The sequence below is a fragment of the Alligator sinensis genome, unplaced genomic scaffold, assembly GCF_000455745.1.
Source record: "Alligator sinensis unplaced genomic scaffold, ASM45574v1 scaffold373_1, whole genome shotgun sequence".
NCBI lineage: Eukaryota > Metazoa > Chordata > Crocodylia > Alligatoridae > Alligator > Alligator sinensis.
Window position 1 is genome coordinate 173,949 of NW_005841990.1, and position 21,735 is coordinate 195,683.

Consider the following 21,735-nt stretch of genomic DNA (forward strand, 5'->3'; position numbering starts at 1 on the left):
GGCATCCCTGTTCTAACATACAATGGTTCATATTTCTATCCTGTCACCCCCCAGATCTTCCTCAGATAAAATGTGTTTTAAAAGAGTAAGAAGATATCTTCCTGTTGTACTCTCCAAACATCCCTAATTATAGCTTTCACTTGTTATTCATTATACCTCATGTAAAGGCAAATGTCACAGGCATTTGTCTCCTTTTTGTTCTCCTTTCTCTTTTTTTGGCAAGGGATGACCTAGATTTGTTTTAGTTTTGGCTCTGTGGCTTTTTTTTTCCTGACCGCCCCCTCCCCCCCCATTGCCGGTGCAGCAGTGGGTGTTTATCTTTTCTCTTAGAAGATTATGCTAGAATAGAAAATGTGAATGTTTAAAAAGTTTTTCAAATCAAACTTTTGTACACTTGCTCCCACATGTCTTTATTCAGGCACAGAGTCCCATTGTTTTTGGTATCCTTAGCTCATCCTGGATCACTAACTGCTATTTTCCTAGCAAGAAACCAGACCATTGTATTTTCATAAGTGTGCACAACATACATAAAACGTTGATTCATAACAAGAATACCTAATTACGTTTCAGTCTTCATCTGAAGGCCTCAAAGCCCAAAGCAACAGTGAACATGCATTCTTGCCCCCATTTTACATATAGGGAAACAAAAAGAGGGGATAAAAATTGTCCAGGTTCATAGAGTAAAGCAGCAATAAAACTGGAAATAGAGTCCAAACCTTGAGTCTCCAAGCTTGGAACCAAGCTGCTCTGCTACCTTTGTGTTTAAAGAAGCTGATATTTTTCTCATATTTATTTTTAACTTACAAACCAGGTGCCAGGCAGGCTGCCCCCCCAAACTTCAAGATATACAGATACAGTACTTTTGTTTTAGGTGGTCTGTACTTCCAGACTTTAAGTACTTCACATTAGCATCCCATTAGGTTTTGAAATAGCACTTTTTGCTCTACAGGTGTTTGGTGAAGGTGTTGATTCAGTAAAAAAATCTTTAGAGGGAATCTTTGATGATGCAGCACCAGATGGCAAGGTAAGCACCACTAGTCTTTTTAAGTTAAAGTACAGTAAAATGGTCAGATGAAGTGGAATCTTGCTAGGAGAACAGGTCCTATGACAGGCAATGCTGCCTGCAGCCAACCCAATCTGGCTTTGTCAGGCAAGCGGTCAGGATGCTGGGCCTCTGGAAGGGGTGTGCATCCTCTGCCTTTTGGTGTCCCAGCAGCTTTCCATGAAGGACGTGGGGTGGTTGTAGCCACCAGATGCACAAGAGCAGCTAGGGCTGAAGCTAGGGGGGCTGCATTACCTCAGTCACATTAAGGTGCCCTTTATACAATAACACCTATTCTAGCAGATAATGAAATATAGTTTGTAGTCATGTTGTTCATAATAATGGCATTTTTTGCCTTATGCTAATGTCTTTATTTCAGGAAATGGAGGTGAGAGTGTAGGACTTACAAACATAGAGGAAATAGGTCTTAACATATTGATTATAATTAACACTGGAATTTTGTGAACCTGTTGCTAATTTGGAAAGGACAGTATACTCTACAATTAGCTTTAATACTCTCTGCAACTCCATGAGGTTCTTTGCTTTCCAATTACAATTCCAGCCGTTCTTTCAAGTTCCCAAAGGAAAGTCAGCTGTTAAATACTGTTAAGCCAATGCCAAAGGATATGTTTTTAATGTAGTGAGTAGGGATTTAGTCATGTGACTCCATTTGTTGCTAATAGGAATTATGTAGTTCTATTACTTGCTGAATATTTACCCCAAGGTCAACTTAAACCTACAAGAGAGAGAAAAATTCAAAATAAATTGAAAGGTGCCGTCCTATGGTACCTAGGCTTAGAAGCCTTATTGCACATTTGACTTGACTAGCTGGGAGATGCAATATATTTGAGTCTTAATTTTCAACTTCAGGGTTTTTTATGTTAAGTCTCTAATATTCCCATTTCCCCATAGGAAATCCTGATTTAAGCACATTTACACCAGTATAGCTGTGTCCACAATGATTGAAGATCTGTGTTTTATATTGTAGTTTAACCAGCAAAACTTTCTAATCTAAACTAGCCCCTGCTTTTGGTTTATGACTAAAGTGCCTTCCCACTAAAGAGTGTTACACGGTATGATGGCTGATATGCATACTGACTTCTTTACACATGGTATTAAAGATAAGACTATAAGTGTTGTTGTAATAGTCTAACAGTGGCGTTTTCTATTCAGCGCGAAAAGGAAGTGGCATTGACTAGCGTCCATCAACATAATCCTGACTGTGACATTTGGGTTCATGAGTACTTTACACCATCTTGGTTCAGTCTGCCAAATAACCAGTCTGCGTTGACAGTAGTGCGTCCAGGGGACACTGCAAGAGACATTTTAGAAATGATTTGTAAGGTAAAAATTATGAGCTTTTTATGGGGAAAGGCTTGCAGAGATTTGCATGCCCTTTTGGAGTGACTATTTTAATGAATGTGTATGGGGGAGGGGGTTCAAATTCCTATGTTTTAGGTATTTCAGATATTCCCCTGCTGTACTGAATGTAATAGACCAGTTGTTCATTAGAAATAAGCTCAGAATAATAATGAGTCATTTAGCAAAATGAAGCAGCGTTGCGTAAGAAAAAAATACTTACATTTAATGCTTAGCTTTTTTCAAAAGCCTGAAGTGGGGAGAAGGAGAGAGAGAGAGAGAGGAAGAAGAAGGGGGAGGGGATGGGGGGAGAGAGAGAGAGACTTTCACAGAATAGTAGGGTTGGAAGGGATCTCTGGAGGTCGTCTGCTCCAGCCCCTTACTCAAGGCAGGGTCATAGCTGACTCACCCTTCTCAATCAAGTCTCTGTTTCTCCTGCTATTAAAAACTTCCAAGGATGGAGATTCCACAGCCTCTGTGGGCAGTCAGTCCCAGTGTTTAACCATACTCATAGTAAAAAGTTTTTTCCTAATATTCAGCCCAGATTGTCCCCAGCTGCAATTTGAGACCACTGCTCCCAGACCTATCTATCCCCTGTAGCTAGAGAGAAAAGTATATTTCAGTGGTGTTCTACCTTTTGGCCCTGCAGGCCAGATTAATGGCATGGGGCAAGGTAGGATCAAGCCCTAGATGCCAGGATTGGGCCCAGATCACCTCTCCCCTGATGCTCCTGGATCGAGCCCCTATTCACTGCCTGCTGCCTCTGCCTGGGCCAGAGCACTGGGATTGGGCCCTGCACTACCTCCATCAGGCCCTGTGCACTTGATATAGTATATAGGGCTACATTATCTGACTCACGAGACTCCCCATGGGTCCCGTAATTTGGCATCAGGGGAGCAGCAATTGCTGTCACAGCTCCCCCTTCCCCACCCCCAAATTTTTGGACCTGTTGGGAGCCCTGCAGGCCAGATAACATGGCTCTGCAGGCTGGATCTGGCCTGTGGACGGAGGGTTGAGCATCCCTAGTCTGTCAGTCCTTTATAATTTCCCTTTAAGTATTTGAAGACTGTAATCAAATGCCCCCTCAGGCTTCTCTTCTCCAGACTAAATAATCCTAGTTCTTTCAGCCTGTCCTCATTAGTCATGTTTCTCCATCTCTAATCATTTCTCTTCAAGTGTGGGCCCCACAACTGATGCATACTCCAGGTGAGGCCTCACAGGTGCTGAACAGAATGGAAGAATCACTTCACTTGATTTCTGAGTGACATTTCTTTTAATGTAGCCCACTTTATTCCTGGCCTTTTCATGGGAAATAGCAAAAGATCATTCTAATAGACCATTTCTTGTGATTCTGTAAACTGCCTTCACCTATCATCCTCACCTCAACTGCTCTACACACCTCTTGCATGCTTCTCAAGCTCTCTACAGCTGTTTCTGAGGAGGCAAAGTTGTATCCAAAGCAAACAACAAATGTTCCAACCCTTTTTCTGTAACAAGCCACCCAGGCCCAGTTTCCTGCAGTGGATAGCCACCACAATATAAAACAGCAGCCTTCTCTTTTGCCATTGACCAACCTTCCCATAGATATCCTCTTGCAGGACTTGTTTGCCCCCACAAAAGTAGTGCGAGATATCACCCACTTTCCAGTTACCAAATCCTCCCTACGTGCAGGTCTCACACAGCTTGCAGATAGCATCCTAAGAACTCAAGCAAGTTCTTCAAAAAGAAAATGTCATTGAAGGAAGAAAGTAAGTTGCCTGTGATGTCTGTATTGAAGAGTCAGAATTATCTCATGGGGCAAGGGGGAAGGAGGAGCAGAGAGCTATATTTTTTATATTGGAAAAACACATTTAACTTGAAAAATAAACAAGATACAATCTTGGGGAAGCTTTGAAATGAAATGAAATTTATAGCGGTGGTGAATTTAACACAGGCTGTAAGTGTCATTATCCAGATAATGTATGTACTCCAATGTAACATATGTGTTCCACTAACAACCTAACTGAATAACTAAAACTGATTCCCAGAAATGTTACATACTGTTCTGAGAAACAAGACCTCCTTTGTGCTTAGAATTATCAAGAGCTATTAAGAACTTAACTTTGGGGAATTTTAAGGACATGTTGCATATGCTCCTGAAGAGCTGGAAGGTGTGAAGAAAGGCATTTGTTTGGTGTAATTATACAGTATGCTCAGCTTGCTGCCAGGTGCACTTCTAAAGACTGCAGCAGCCTGTGAAAGCTCTTTATTGTAATCTGGGAGAGATGACATTTTTGGAGAGAGACATAATAGGGAAGTTGGATGATACATTACTAATGATTTATTTTTAGGACCTTTATTTTCCTTTTGGCTAAGAGTGATTAGCCCAGTGGGTGAGATCCTTAAGTGGTGTAAATTGGTGTAGATTTATGGATTCTAGTTTATACTTTTTCATGTACAGGGGCAGTTCTGTTTCTGTTTTGTTTTGTTTTGTTTTTAGAGTTAAATCTCTGTTTCCTTCCTTTCCACAATGGTTGTCAGTCTGAAAAATGCTGATGGGTGCATTCTTTTCTACAACATTTAATAATCAATCTCTTTCTTCTGTCTCTTGCATTCAGCTCATTCTTTATCCTTTTACTCTCTGATCTACATCATTTCACATCTGCCATCTGAGAACCAGTCAAGTTCTGGTACAGTAAACATTTCAAGATCTACATTTCATGTAAACCTCTTCATGTTGTAGATTTGGTTAAAGTTCTCCATGGTATTAAATTGGCCTTGACTATTGTGTCCTAAGTCCAATTGAGTAACTGTAGAGAATGTACTATATATGTTAACAAAGATCTTTGTGCCACTTCAGTATTTGGTGGGGGGTAAGGAGGGGATGTTTTATTTGATTCTAAGAATTTATAAGGCTCTTTAGTTTGTAGAAGATTTTCTCTAAGGTATAACTACCAATATGATTTTAAGGCAAGAAAAATCAATTTGTCCATGTGTATTTATTTTGTACTAATAATATCCATGTATGAACATGTACATATAGATATTTATGTACTGACTGTGTGTTTCCAAAATATATGCAAGTAGCACATGCATGCTCTGCATGAGTTTACAGGCGGGATCAGGAAGTATAGATAAATAAAACCTGTAATCCTGGCAGTCCTTCATAAGAAACTCTGTTTCAGGTAATCTTATGATTTAATTAGACAAAATTGAGAGACAGTACAACAAACTTTGTTTCCTGGTACTTCCTCAATGGAAGTAGGTGCTTTGTGAGCAGGTGGGCAGAAGATTTTCCACACATCTGTAGGTCTGTACCCAGTGTTGGTTATGATGAGCTGCGCCCAAGGCTGGATTCCCTAAAGTTTTTGACAGTGTCCACACCCCCACCCAAAAAAACATGCAGAGTCCAAGGTCTGTTTGAGCCAAATGGCTTCTTGGGTTTACGGCTTAGCAGTTTTCTATTCTCAGCAGCACAGAAAGGAGTGCCATAGCTAGTATTGTGTCCCAAGGTCACACTCCTCAGCTTGAATGACAAGGTACCCAAGTCCGGAGTCGGCCTTGAGATCACGCCTCTAGCGTGAAGAGTAACACTTGAATCGCTTCTTTTTATGTTGGTGTAGCTGAAATGAGAAGTACTGCAATGGGGTCATAATTTTATTTTAGTGTAATAGAAGTAGGCAAATGTCGATCCTGTGGATCATGGTGTACTTATAAGAGGTCTAGTCAGGTGCCTGATAAATATACTTGTACAGAGTTCTGTGACCATCACACCAACACCTTCAACATGTATGCCTAGGCAAGAGTATGGAGGAGTAGAGGCTGTCCAAAACCTAATGTTGGGGAAAGGAATCCCAGAGTAATAACACATTATTTTGAACTATTTTTATTTTTGTGTTAGTTAGTCTCTACTATTTGTATTCTTGGTGAGAGATGTGAGCTTGTGTTTGTCATCTCATCTTCCAAGAAAATACCACTAACTAGTACCATATTTACTTGAATATAAGATGACCTTGAATGTAAGATGGGCCCCCCAATAATTAGATGCTATATATGGAAAATTTATAAATTTTGTTATAATTTTTCAGATTATAGAATCTAATTCTTGGAGGTTTGCCTTGATTTTGTTCCCCTCCCAGTGCTATAGCAGAGAAGATAAGTTGGGGGGTGGGGGTTGGTAGCTCTGTATCCCTCTTTTTCCCCCTGCAGCCCTTTCCCCCCTCCTTACTGTCAGACCCTGCTCTCCCTGAGCACATAGGAGTGAGGAACAAATTTGAAAACACCGACCTTGAAATAAACATTCCTATAGTAATTTGCATATAGTACCCATAGACTTAGTTCATCCAGAATTAATGCATTTTACCTTTTTTGAAACTGCTGCAAGTTCTAAAACAACTACTCTGTAAACACACTTTTAAGGATCACTTTTATATCTACTTACATGTCGTACAAATTATGCATGATATCAGTCCAAAGCAAAAAGGGATTTACTATATAGTTAATTGGACTGGGCCCCAGCAGAGTCAACAGCATTTCAAGCCATGGTGACCCCACAGCTCAGCACTGCTTAATATATGTGTGTACTCTAGATGAATTGCAGAGCAACCTGGTCTGGCTCCACCTAATGGAGGCTGAGGCCACAGTAATCATGTGTGCCAGGCTGAGAAGAGAGTGACAAAGGGATTCTAGGCAAACTGTTTGGGGCTCCGTTTGGTGATGTTAGCCCCTCACTTAGGTCCCCCATATTTCCTTGTGCCTCAAACTCTGTCATCTTGGACTTCACCATTTTTGGTAGCGAGGGAAAGGTGTCAGGGTTGGCTATGACCCTCCTGGTGCTGGCCTGGCATTACAGTACTTCCAGGCCTGGTGCCAGTTCACTGTGGAAGAAACACCAGCTTACTTCTCTAAGGATCGCATTAAAAAAAAAAAAAAAAAAGGTTCCTATCAGTATCTTGGCCTTTTTGGCTAAGATCAAATGAAGCATTTTTGGCACCAAAGCAAGGGTGTCAGGGCTGGCTCTGGCCCTCCTGGTGCCAGCCTGGTATTGCAGTGCCTCCAGGCCCTGTGCTAGTTCCCTGTGAACATCCACCCATTTTTTTAAGGGACAGTAAATAAATAAATAAATAAATAAATAAAAGGTTTTCATTGGTGTGTTTGCCCAATTTGAACCCTGTGTTTTACAGTCATGCTTAGTGTTGGTTGCATATAATCAACTTTGTAGTTGGTTTCCGTTGCTGAGCACATGCTCCTATTGGCAGCAGTATAATGATAGATGGTGTATTTAATGAGGTTTCCTATGCAAATGTAAGACAAAGTGTTTCTCCCCATGCTGATTGAGGAAAAAGCCTTGAGTTTGAGTAAATATGGTATATTTTGAAACAACTAGCTTTCTATTTTGTCCACACTAGGTGCAAGTTCTTATTTAAAATCAAGTTAGCTGAGTATTAGTTGTTAATGTCAGCTATTTCTTTCAGTCCAGAGATGGACAAAGTTTATTTAAAAATAAAATATTTGGATGCTCAGAGGTGTTTTAGATATCTGCCAGCTTTAATGCTTTCAGTATAATTTAAAGCAGTACCCCTTACACACAATATGGAGGCAGGGTGTAGTAGTATGACATCTAATATTGGTGTGCCTTATCCTTGTAAAGGAAGTGGAAAAGTAGAAGGCACCTTTATTCTGATACGACTCTGTCAGTCATTAGGATTCTACCAGTTTAACTGTTTCAGGGGAACAGTCACAATTGTAACTTGTTTCATGACTTCATTACCAAAAGCTTTGTGTAGATTTTGGTCAGATACATACTCTATCATGGAAATGTTCATGACGGTTACTTGTATTTCCTAGCTTTGATGCTTTGTTGTATTGGACCAAAGGCATCTACCATGGATAATGAGATCTCAGGGAAATTATATGGCTGAAAATGCACATCCAAGTTATCTGCTGACCCCTCTAGTTCTTCTGCAAACTCTCAAAATTGGGGATCACTTAGAGTTTAGGTTCACTTAGGCTAGGGACAGACATTCAAAAAGCCCAAGCCTGAATTGATTCAATCTTTGCAGGTTAGTCTGACCTGCAGAGATTGAGCTGATTTGCAAGTGGATAGACATTAACTTGTGATTCAGGAAATGCAGGCACATGCCTGCAGTGGCTCAGGCTAGAAGCTAGGGAGCACTAGAGTTAGCCCTACCTCCCTAGCTGAGCACTGTGGAAGGGGGGGGGGGAAGTGTAGACAGGCCCTAGCAGGATGCTGTGATTAGGGAGGGGTTTAAACTCCCATCCTGACCTGCACAGTTCCCAGCTTGGGTGTACCTGGAGGGGGAGGAGGAACCAGCCCTCTCTAGGCTTTCCTCTTCTTCGCTTGCTGTTCCAGGTGTGGGAGTGTTGCCAGACCATGGTCCCTGGCTAGCACTCTGAGGCAAAGGGTTCGGGGAGGGAGGGCTACTTGTGTCGAGTGCATGCATCTGTTGATGATACTGAGCTTTTCAATCTCCCTCTCCCTGCTTTTTCATACTGTCTGCAGCAAAGTGACAGCACTCAGGTCCCATGCATTGCAGACTATGTCATTTCTCACACCTCTCTCTGTCCCCGCTTGAACACTGTCATATTGCAGCCTTTGAAGCAAGCCAGCAGGGAGCTTATCAGAACACAAAGCTTATCAGCCCATCAAGAAAACAAAACCCAGCTTTTTCCAAGGCACTTGTAAGGAAGAACGGAGGGAGATTATTGGCAGACCTGATGATTTAATTCCAAAAAGCCGTAAGCAGGCAACGTTCTGTTTGCCTTTGTTCCAGTGATATTAGATGCACACACACACGCACGTACAGTTATTTTTCAGCATTAGTTATCACGGAGTTGGTATGATCATGACTAGATGCTGGCTGGGGACCATGGCACTGGGGTTCATGCTGTGGGAGAAGGGAGGGAGGGATGGAATCCCTTCTTGAGCAGTGAGCAGCGAGGGGAGTGGGGCAGGGGGAATCCAGGCAGATGCTTCTGTGCCTGCAGTTTCCACCTCCTTCTCAGCCAGCCAGAGCTCTGGCTAGGGAGGAGAGGGGTGGGGCAAGCCCTTCTCTCTGGAGCAGACAGCCCAGCCCGGCCCTGCCCAGGGCTGGCAAGCATGCTGGGATGCTGGAGGACTCTTATTTAACTTAAACCAGGAAGGGGTCTGGGACACAAGTTCCATAAACTGGTTTGACCCAAGTCAGTTAAGTCTGATACTACATTCAGTCAGGTTTATCTTAAACCAGTTTTGGCCATTTTGAAACTGGTTTATGTGCACTGGATTTATGTTCTGTTACAGGTTTAAAGCAGCTTCTGATCACTTAAACCAGTTTATGTGTAACTTCTGCCCCAGGCCTTGTGAGTTTATTGGGCTCCATTAAATGCACACAAAAATTTGTCATCAGTGGTTGTCTTTTGATTTCAAACTCAGGAAGAGAATTTCTAATCATTTGACAACTGAGTTCTGCTATGGGATTATTCAATTCCAGTACGGTATTTAAAATCGCAGTCTTTGGCTCACACCTGATTTCTGAAAAGGTGAGAATGTCGGCTTCAATCAAACATCTCCAAAATGACCTGTGTGAAGATAGAAACCCTTGCAGTTTTCTGTGGTTCTGATATTTCAAGCTCATTGAAGGATGTGGATGGGCGCTTGTTGACTCCTGTTAGTTCCGAATCAGGCAATCTCTGGGACCTGTTGCAGTTTTACGATTATATTGGATTTAGGATTAACTGCTTAGTCTTAGTGATTTCTTTAGGCTTTCTGAATAGCCCATTGGCACACTGAAGCATGAATTTGAGGACATTCACTATAATTCAAAATTGCTGTTTGGAAGTTGCACACGCATGCAAACATTCTTTGTATGCCTTCCCTGCATCCCAGACTTTATTAGATTCCATTTAATGTGTCAGGTTAGTCTTGCTGGCATATCATTCACTCAATAAGTCATTTGGACAGAGCTAATGTTGAATGACATGCAGAACATATATGAGGTCTCTCATACCATGGTAGAGGTTACAGCTTTACTGTTTGTTTTAAATATCTTAAGGAAAGGAGTTGCTGATATTTTCATATTATCATCACAGTGAATTTTATCACAGAATTGTACTCCCATATCCTCCCCACCCTGCAGATATTCAACCTAAATGTTTAAATCTGCTCTCAGAACACAAGTCCGTGCCTAAATATATTTTTATTGGATTCAAAGTTTAGTTAGAACCATGTTTATTTTGGTGGATTTTGTACTATTATTTCTTGTGATTTCTGCTGCTAGGAGACTAATGTGACAAGAAACTAATGTAAGACTAGTATATTATTATGCACAATTAACACTCTCCTTTGGTATTGATTTTGTATAGTGATAACTTTGTCTATTTAAATTAGACAGATTTAGATGCAAGAGTTGCCCATCAATCTGACTGAATTAGTCATGAAATATTTGTTGCAATTATAGTCCCCTTTCAGTTTGTGAATCTTTCCCAAATGAATGCAGATTTATAAAAAAATCTATGACTTTTTTTTTTTTTTTTTTTTTTAAGTATTCAGTTAAGAGTTATAATTATATATCAGCCAGAATACTGGATTTTTGAGGCTGTTTGCACTGGCTACTCACTATATATTGTTCATCATTTGTGGTATGCAGTTGGTCATGAAAGTTCTAGCCTTTTTTCTTTTGCTTGGATTGAGTAGATAACACTTTTAAACAATAGAATAATGAACAATAAATAGCAAAAATAGATTTCCCATGTGACTTCAAATGAATTGTTATTTTTACTAAAATTTTGGGGGAGTTGTCAATATGTTTTTAAATGCAGATGGTTAATAACAGGACTCTTAAAAAGCCGTATATGAATTTGTTGCCCATATTTGTGAATCACTTTTGAATTTCCTTGACTTGCTCTTTTGCAGTGAGTTAACTTTGAAGTAACTTTTGAATGACATCCTTTGTGTTTATCATCACTTCAGTGCATTTTGATTACTCATTGAATTAACCATTGCTTAATTCAAGAACATTAACTATATAAGAGGAAAGGTCATTAACATCTCCCCCCACCAAGTACCATATCCTCAGCTAATTAAAACTAATTCTTTTACATGAAATTATCCAGGAGCACATCTGCGAGGGACCATCAGGGGAGATTATACTTAGGGGCAACCAACATGGGTTCATTAGGGGCAGGTCCTGTCAGACCAACCTGGTTGCCTTCTACGACCAGGTCACAAAATCCTTGGATGCAGGTGTTGCGGTGGACATAGTCATTTTCTGGACTTTAGGAAGGCCTTCGACACTGTCTCTCACCCCATTCTCATTAAAAAAAAATTAGGCAACTGTGGCGTCGATGCCTACAAAGTCAGATGGGTCGCAAATTGGCTGGAGGGCTGCACCCAGAGAGTGGTGGTGGACGGGTCGTTTTTCAGCCTGGAGGGATGTGGGTAGTGGGGTCCCGCAGGGCTCGGTCCTTGGGCCTGCACTGTTCAACATCTTCATCAGTGACTTGGATGAGGGGGTGAAAAGCACCTTATTCAAATTCACAGATGACAGTAAGATGTGGGGAGAGGTGGGCACATTAGAAGGGAGGGACAAGCTGCAATAGGATCTGGACAGGTTACAGGGGTGGGCGGATGAGAACACGATGGGATTCAATACTGACAAGTGCAGGGTACTGCACCTAGGGAGAAAGAACCAGCAGCATACCTATAAGCTGGGGAACTCCCTTCTTGTCAGTGCAGAGGCAGAAAAGGATCTTGGAGTCATTATTGATTCCAAGATAAACATGGGCCGCCAATGCGAGAACATGGTCAGTAGGGTCAAATGCATCATGAGCAGGTCCAAGGAGGTGATCCTCCCCCTCTATGTGACATTGGTCAGGCCACAGTTGGAGTACTGCATCCAGTTCTGGGCACCGCACTTCAGGAGGGATATGGACAGCATCGAGAGGGTCCAAAGGAGGGCCACTCGCATGATCAGGGGGCAGCAGGGCAGGCCCTACAAGGAGAGGCTACGAGATCTGAACCTGTTCAGCCTCCATAAGAGAAGGCTGAGAGGGGATCTGGTGGCTGTCTATAAACTCACCAGGGGGGAGCAGTGGGGAATGGGAGAGTCCCTGTTCCCCCCGAGCACAATCAGGAGTTCCTAGGAATAATGGCCATAAGTTGACTGAGAGTAGATTCAGGCTAGACATCAGGAGGCACTACTTCATAGTCAGGACAGCTAGGATCTGCAACCAACTTCCAAAGGAAGTGGTGCTGGCTCCTACCCTGGGGGTCTTCAAAAGGAGGCTAGATAATCACCTAGCCGGGGTCATTTGACCCCAGCATCCTTTCCTGCCCATGGCAGGGGGTCGGACTTGATGATCTGCTCAGGTCTCTTCCAGCCCTACCAACTATGAAACTATATGGCCTGTTTCCTTTGGGAAGCTTAGGGTGCCTTTGATGCCAGCATACTATCTACTGTTTAGAATTAAGGGACTGATTTGGATACTTTGTATATAACCTTGCTTGACATTTACAAAAATGCTGTGGTAAGAAAAAGTTCAAAAGGACTTTCATAGGATGTTTTTATTGTTGCCATCCAAAACATTTTCTTCCTTGTCCTTCTAAAGGTGTTTGTATGGAAGAGGTCCTAATTCCTTTGCTTTAAGAATGTTTTGCTCATTTTCTCTGCAGTGCTATGGGAATGGGTGGGGGTGGAATTGCCTTGTAAGCAAAAATATAATCGAAGGTGTTTGCTTAGAGTAATAGCATTACCCATGAAATACTGACAAGCAGTTAGGTGAGAACTTCGTATTTTACAGCCAAGAGGAGGGAGTACAGAGAGAAGGGAGGTTGTTTCAGGTGCTCTGACAGGTTAGGAATTTGACAGATTTCTCATGAAAAATAGAGACCTTCATTCTCCTCAGTGTCACTCATTACCTATTTCTCCTTTAAAATATGGGATTATGTTTTATATGTAACAACAGCCATTGCTTTTCTCTCTTTAAAATCTCTTCTATTTTTGTTGCAGACACATCAGCTGGACCTTCCAGATCACTATCTGCGTCTGAAGTTCCTGATAGAGAACCAGATTCAATTTTATGTACCAAAGCCAGAAGAGGAAATATATGAGCTGGTAATGCTAACTGCTGAACATTAAATGACATGTTATTTTATAGGGCACTATTAATTATGATTTTCCATAGCTGTGCAGTTTTAATTTCAGGTGCAATTAGTGAATATTTGTAGTGCATAGAGTTAAGGTTTTTAAATTTATGGGTCACAAGTCATCTTTCAGTTACAGTGCCTTGCTGTCCATGGCAAACAGCCATGTTATTATAAGCTACATTATTTACATCCTATAAAATCTCACTCTGTTCCTGAAAGGAGAGAGGCTCTATGCTCACTGTTGTACATTAGGGAGAGAAGTGCTTGCTAATAGCGATCTTTACATAGAAGGTTAAATTCTAATCCCACTCCTCCCACCCTTTTCCTGTTGCTCATAATTTTCAGTTTTTTCTTTAAAGAAATCTCTTTAGGGCCAAACTATTCCATGTCGGGTTCAGCGCATAGATGGTTTAAAATGATGGGGTTGGAGTTTTAGGTAAAAAGTCTCTGGAGTTCTGGAAGTAGGATAAAATAGCACCATCTGTTTCAACTGGAATTTTTGAATTTACACAGCTGAAGTATAAAATTTGAGGCTTCAAGAAAATTATAAAATGAGACATTTTAAAAAATGAGACCAAACAGATGTAATGTTGTATATGTTAAACTCACCAAGTTCATACAAATGCAGGAAGCATCTCTAGTCTTCTCATATATTATATCTATAGACAGACGGACAGATTTGGAGTATGGCCAATTTACTCAAAACATTACCAGTTAAGTATGCTGTGCTCAGTGGTCGCTCAGTTTAGCTTTTCTGGGATTAATCCTACTTGCTTACTTTGAAAAGTAAAGGAATTAAAGAGACAAATAACATTAATGGAGTACTAGAACTGACAAGTGAAGCACTTTAGTCAGGTGTCAGATTTTGCCCCTCACTATCTAAAAGACTGGCTTAACCCACGGGAGCATTTTGCTAGGGTAGGTGTGGCCCAGGGTTGCTGTAGCCATGTGACGCTTTTAAAATAAATAGTATCTATTCTACAGTGTTTACCCGTTTGCTTAACGTTAAAGTCTTCTATTGAAACGAGTGGGACTGTTTTCATGCTTAAAGTTAATAACCTGTATAAGTGTTGGCTGGGTCAGGCCTAACCTAATAGCACAAGGTCAGTAGATTAGTGGTATGGTGTTTGTTTCATAGGAAAGCGTTGTGATTTTTTAATTTTGTTGAAGAGATTCTTTTGGAGTTAACTTACAAAACTGAGTCATGTCTTCATCTTTGTAGTTTCCTGAGTAGCTTGCAATAATACCACCTGGCTAATTACTTTATTTCTAATCAACCAATTTTTGAAGTATAAACCTTTCTTAGGAAAGGTTTAATAGCATTTCTTAGACAACTAAGGAAGGGTACTTGACACTAAAAGCTTGTCTATAACCCTCCCAAAAACTTATCTTGTATTTCTCCCAGCTATACAATTGGTCCAATAAAAGATATCACTCGCACAGGTCTCTGCCTTAGGCAGAATTAGAGATTAGAACTCTCAATTTCCAAAGAAAGGAAGGGGAAAAAAATGTGCAAAGTATTGTACAATGCATTTCAAAAGCTGGCAGAGACTCTATCCATTACATGTATCTCTGTGAACATTTTTAACATTAGGTAGTCTTCAGGACAGTTGCATTTTGAAGTGCCTTTTAGAGGAGTAAAACAAATCGTGGAGTGCTTTGTCTGAACCTTGACAGGTTAGGTTACTTTCATCTCCATCTGATTTTAAGTCCTACTATTCTGTCAAGTAATGCATTGCTTAAATTGGGCATAGTAAAGGCTTTGATGAAGGCCTGAGGAGAGGCCATCAGGACTTATAGGAAATGGGGAAGTCAAGGACGGGAAAGGCTGGAGAAAAGTCAGAAAAGCTACAGTAGATGAGGAATTGGAAGTCATGGCAGAGGTGATTTAATAGATTTCATAGAAGTTAGGGCTGGAAGGGACCTCGCAAGATCATTGGGTATGTTCCCCTGCACAAGGGGCAGGAAGTCAGCTGGGGTAAGATCACCCCAGCAAGATAAGCATACAAGTGTTTCTTAGGTATACAGAGTAGGTGCTTGCACCACTTTTGGGGGAAGTCTATTCCAGATTCTGGAGACTCAGACGGTAAAGAAGTTTTTCCTTATGTCCAGTCTGAAACGGTCTTTCAGCAGTTTGTGCCTATTAGACCTTGTCTTCCCATGTAGGGGGGTTCCCTGGTGAATAGACATTCTCCCAGTTCCTGATGCACACCCCTTATATACTTATAGGCTGCCACCAAGTCGCCCCTGAGCCTTTGCTTCTCCAGGCTGAAGAGTCCCATGCCTCTCAGGCTCTCCTAATAAGGCCTGTTCTCTTGACCTCTAATCATGCAAGTGGCTCTCCTCTGGACTCTCTCAAGCTTCTCCAGATCCTTTCTGAATTGTGAAGCCCAGAATTGGATGCAGTACTCCAGCTGCGGTCTTGCCAAGGCCAAGTAAAGTGGGAGGATGGCTTCTTGGGTCTTGCCTGAGGTGAATCGGTAGATGCAAGCCAGAGTTTTATTTGCTTTGTCAGCTGCGACATTGCATTGGTGGCTCATGTTCATCTTGTGGTCAATCATGACCCCCAAGTCTCTCTTGGTTGTGGTGCTAGTGAGTGTAGCACTTCTAAGCCTATAAGTACGACATGGGTCCTTTCTCCTGAGATGGAGCACCTTGCATTTCTCCATGTTGAATGTCATCAGGTTTTGATCCGCTTACCTTGCGAGCCTGTCCAGGTTGGCCTGAATTGCCAGTCTATCCTCTAGCATGACCGCACTTCCCCATAATTTGGTGTCATCAGTGAACTTAGTCAATCCGCTTCTGACACCTGAAGCCAGATAATCAATGAATATATTAAAGAGTACCGAGCCCTCAGGGATGCCATTGGTAACCATGTGCTATGTTGACTCAGTTCTATTGACTATCACTCTCTGGATCTGACCACGGAGCCAGTTCCCCAGGCATTGGACTATAAGGTTGTCAAGGCTGCAGTTCCCCAATTTTACCGTGAGGACATCGTGGGAGACCAAGTCAAAGGCTTTTTTTGAAATCTAAATATGACATCAACCTCTTCTCCTTGTCCAGGTGATACATCACTTGGTTATAGAAGGAAATGAGGTTAGTCAGGCAAGACCTACCTGCAATGAAGTCATGTTGGCTCTCTCTCAAAATGTTGCCTTCTGTTAGCCTGTTGTTGATGGTTTCTTTGATGATTTTTTCCCAAGATTTTTCCAGGGATTGATGTCAAACTGAGTGTCCTGTAGTTCCTTGGAACTTCCTTCCTTCCTTCCTTGAAGATAGGTACCACATTGGCCCTCTTTCAATTTTCAGGCACATCTGTTGCGTGCCACAAGTTCTCAAATATCCTTGCCGTTGGTCGTGCTATGCTGTCAGCAACTCTTTTAGCACTCATGGGTGTGTTCCATCCGGGCAAGCTGATTTTGTGGATGTCCAGCCTCCCAAGCTGTTTCCTCATAAGATCCATCTTTTATTAGACCAACTAGTTTATTAGTATTAATTATAATTATTAGTAGTTAGTCTCGGTGGTCTAATAAAAGAGATCACCTCTGCCACGAGTTCTGATTCCTTTTGCTTCTAGACCAATACGGGTGCAACCTGGATACCTGGCACAGGAGATGAGAACACCGTCTTTAAGAAACACTGAGTGAGCAGAAATCTGAAAGGAATACAGAGGCAACACTGCCACCTAGGGGTAGAGATGCAGTTTGCAAGATAATAAACAAATTCCATTTTCTGCTATTCCCAACGTTAGCAGACAAGTGTGCAACAACTCCAGTGAGCTGCCCCTGCCCTGTCTGCAGTGTAAAAATTCAGTTCTTAAATCTGTGTTTTAAAAACCTGTCCTGCTTGTGTTCATCTGCCAAAGAACAACAACTCCTGGCTGCTTAGTCCTTTTGAAGAAAATCCTTACCAGCCAGGACCAGCTTTGTGCAGGGGAACATATCATGCAGGGGCTTAGAGGAGAAATCCTCCTTCATAATCTGGGGAGCATACAGAGCCACTAGCTATATCAGCAGCCTGTGCAAGTGACTTTTCTGCAGCCTCCTTGTCCCCACACAGTCACACCCATCCTACTTGTTTCAGATCCTGTACTCTGCCTTTTTTACTTTGATGGTGCTCTTCCTGTGAAAGAAAAGCAGTAGAAACACTTCTTGTTACAAAAATACCCCAATTAAGGGACCTGTAATAATCTTGGCCATTTGTTTCTGGGGTAGATGGAATTATTTTAAATAATGTAAATGATTTAAATACTGTAATTGCTCATTGGGAGTTAGGCATTTAAATACCTTTATGCAATAGCACTTTAACTTAACAGGGGCATTGGAATACATAATAATGAAATCTGTGTGGGTTTTAAGGACAGTAAGGGAGAGCATGTAAGCAATTTAAAATTGAGAGAAAAGTATGTACATGATTTTAAAATAAGTCCTATCAATTTCAGGCTTTAAAATTTTGTGGCAGAGGATAGCCTCATCAAAGTGTTATGACTTGTGGAAATGCAGCATACCAGAAAATTGCAGATATACTACAGGTTGTTGGTTTACATATCATGTGCGCGCACATGTATGTGTATTTGTGCAGTTGCCACAAAAAGGATGTTAATAAGGATGTCCCAGACTTTTTTTTTGCTTTCTTGTCAACATAAATGATCATTTTAAGTGTGAAATTTCTTGGTAGGAAAACCCTACTTTGAACACTTAGGAAATTAAAGAAACAAGAAAAATTGCAATCAGCAGTTTATTACTACAACATAGGAAGAAAGTAAAGAATATAAAATGTGTGAATTTTAAAAACCTGATTTGATTAAAAAAAAATGCTTCGAATCTATTTTTATCATGAATAGTAACCTTCCTGGAAATCTCCCAAACTACTGAATATGTCTTGCCCAGTGCTGACTTCCTTGAGCTCTCAAGACTTTTCTGATGGAGAGAGAATGACATTGGACCACAGGCAATATTGGCAGTACTAGAAATATCCCTTCACCTCTCTTTAATTGCAAGCTAGTGCTTCTGACAATAAAAAACATAGTGGATAGTGGTCCTTACAGCACACTTCACCAGTGCAGGGAAAATTGCAGTAAATAAATAATGATGATGTGGAAACTCACCTGCCCTTTCAGTAAAAAGAAATATCTGTTCAAAGTTGTGACAATCCACACGTCCCCTGATAGTAATGGACTTTTTTATATATATTTTGTCTATTCAGCTGTACAAAGAAATTGAAATCTGTCAAAAAATTACGCAGCATGTTCAGATTGAGAAGTCTGACACTTCCTCTGATATTTATGGTAAGTTTTCTTTTTGCTTTGGTTTTATTTTTCCTAATCTAATCAATTCTGGCTCATATTCACAATTCATGAAACTACCTTAAGGGCCCAGTTTGTTAAGTAAAATGAAGCACAGTCAAGTCCCATATAACCTAAAGCAAGAGAAGCCACAAGAAGCTATCTTGCCCTTACTGAAGATCGCATGGGTTTTATTTGTATTGAACAAAAGGCAAAATCCTTTCTGGTGTTTAAACTATGGCATGTGGGACCTATTGTTGATGTTGCAGTTCTAGAAAAGGCCAATTTTTCTTGTTTCTCTAGCTTCTCAGAAGTTACTATACAAAAACTATGTGATGAAGAATGAAGCACCGAAATATGGTTCTATCAAGCACTAAAATTCTGTTGAGGAGGCTAGATAAACCTTGGGCAAGGATGATTTAGGAGTACCATTCCTGCATTTGTGTAGGGGGCTGGATCGGGTGACCTTTGAGATCCCATCTAACTCTATGATTCTATGATGCCACGGAGTACTTTTGTCCTTTTGCAATGGTAAAAAAAACAAACAATTCCCCCTCCAGATGCCATAACTCTATATGGCAGAATTTCTCTCTTTCAATCATCATTTTGTTTTGTTAATGCCTGCAGTATAGGCTAAACCATGGCTTTACAGTAAGCACTGCTGCAGTAGGAAACTGGGATGCATGTTGTGTCAGGAGAGTCACAGTCTACCTCCTGGTTACTCTGCTGCTTCAGGTAGGAAGAATGCATTGCCATCTTTTAACCCTGGTGCAGTGCCTTGGGAGGGAGAGAAATTAATCCTTTACTCCACTCATTCCCTGCCCCCTCTGGTCTGTCTGCAGCCTTTATAAGCAGCCCATGACAGCTCCCCACAATATAGGCAGCTGTCTCAGGAATATAATGAAGAGCCTTGTGCCTTTTTTTTGTTCTCTGCGTGAACACTTAAGACAGGCTACAATCTTGTCCAGCCATACACTGGATTTGGATTATAGGAGCATGACATCTGTTGAAGTCAATAGAAGCCCCTGCATCTCTGAAGCCAGAATATGCCGCCTAAATTATGAACACATTTATAAAATAGATGGAAGGGGAAGGAAATCCTCTTTCTATCATTTTTGCAAAATCCCTGTTTGTCTGTTCCTCCAGCTTTTCAGCATTTGGAATGACAAGCTTTTGACTGGAAAGATTGCTCCTTGGCCAGGCATTTTTACATTACTTTTGCAACATACCCCATGGGCAGCTGATCTGCATCTTTTAATGTTTATGTGAATATTCTTTTTAATGAACAGAATAATTTTGGATGCCCAAACTGCACATTATGCAGCTGCAGGCCATTGGAAGATTGAGTTCTGGCACAAAATGGTGATGCTGACTATTGTTTGAAAACTACAGGCTTAAGAGAGAAATATTTAACTAACCCAATTATGACTGTAGGTTCAGTCATTAGATTGTGTTTGATAATAGTACAACAATTAGTTGTCTGAATTTCTTGTTTTTTAAAACCGGTAGAAACAGAAGATGGGGAAGACAATTAATTACAATATTGCAAAGTACAAAAAACCCCAGTTAAACCAAATGATCAGTCATCTGGCAAACAATTACATGCATACTTTGCTGTTGCTGCCATCAAAGAAATAAATGACAAAAATCTTTTCAACTCAAGTAGGACAGGATCAGACCCCAGGATTGTTTCCACATAATCTTGCAGACCAGTAAGAAGTCTGTGTCGAAATTCATGTATGCAAGGGAACAGAGTTAAAGTTACCAGGGCATTTGATTCTTTAGTGGCTAATACTGCACCTGCTTAATTTGCCAGACCCTTTGCGGTTTTAATGTAAGTCTTATTTTTACAAATTTGGGTCCCACACATGCAAAGACTTGGTGTGAAATTCTATACACATCTATTGGCTGTAAACAGTACAAAAGAACAATAAGCTGTTTTGTATGCCTTTGCTGAACTGAAACAAAAACATAGGTTCTTTGTTTTAATTTCCTAAATCATAGTCTTGGTGTTATTGTTTGGCTTCCTATTAAAGAGGAAAACTCCCTAATTATAATAATCCATAAAGTGACACTTTATCCTCAAACCCAGGAAGCATTTAAGCACGTGCATAAAATTTCCCTGAACAGGACTACTTTTCTAGTTTGGGGCCTGTCTTGGTGGACTGCACTAGAATGATGATTTCCAGACAAGGTCTGAAACAATTGTATGGAAAGAAACTGGGCTTCTGCAGTGGACCTAGGATGCAGATGACAAAAGAGTGCTAACAGTTATTTGCTTTCACTACCCATTTTCATTCTACCTCTGTAAGACTTCCTGTGCATTTTTCAGCTTTAAAAAAATAGGTGCTACTACTCTCCATGGTGTGACTAGCCTGCTGTCATTCAGAACAATTGGGAAATTCTCATTTTAAAAATACTAAAGGGTAGCCAACATTAACTGCCACTCTTGTTTGCCTTCATGCCATAACAAGAATTCTTGATCATTACTTTGAATTTTCAAAGCGGTTTGCAAACTATTTGTCCTGACAGTGTCACAGGAAGCAAGGTAAGTTACTGTTGCCACTGGACAGAGTCAGAGGTGGAGAGGTCAAATGCCTGAGGTCAAATGACTCAAGATGAATAAAGCAGAGTGTTTTAGAGAAAACTCACACTGGAAGCTCTGCAAGATTTCCCAGTAAATGTATCCACCTGCGCAGAGGTCTCTGTAAGTAGAAGACAATATGGCCTATAAGGAGGATGACCATATGTCCTGTTTTAATTGAGACAGTCCTGGATTTCAGAAGCTGGTCCTGGCAGGCTGTTGAGAATTATAATGGGTGTCCCAGAAATGCAGTGGCCTAGGGTGCAGTATGGTCAGAGCGGCATGGAGCACCTTTCAGGTGGGTGGGCAGGCACTGCTGCCTGCCTGGCATGCCGTCC

The 21,735-nt window shown here is 41.1% G+C and overlaps 1 protein-coding gene across 1 annotated transcript in view; it reads left to right on the forward strand.

Annotated features, from left to right (window-relative positions):
- Nucleotides 1-21,735, forward strand: part of TIAM1 (T cell lymphoma invasion and metastasis 1) — a 229,510-nt gene that overhangs the window by 150,357 nt on the left and 57,418 nt on the right. Inside the window, exons 14-17 of the mRNA XM_025201339.1 lie at nt 950-1,024; nt 2,216-2,386; nt 13,390-13,494; nt 18,735-18,816. Of these exons, the coding sequence (XP_025057124.1) occupies nt 950-1,024; nt 2,216-2,386; nt 13,390-13,494; nt 18,735-18,816 (433 nt within the window). The remainder of the gene's footprint in view (nt 1-949; nt 1,025-2,215; nt 2,387-13,389; nt 13,495-18,734; nt 18,817-21,735) is intronic.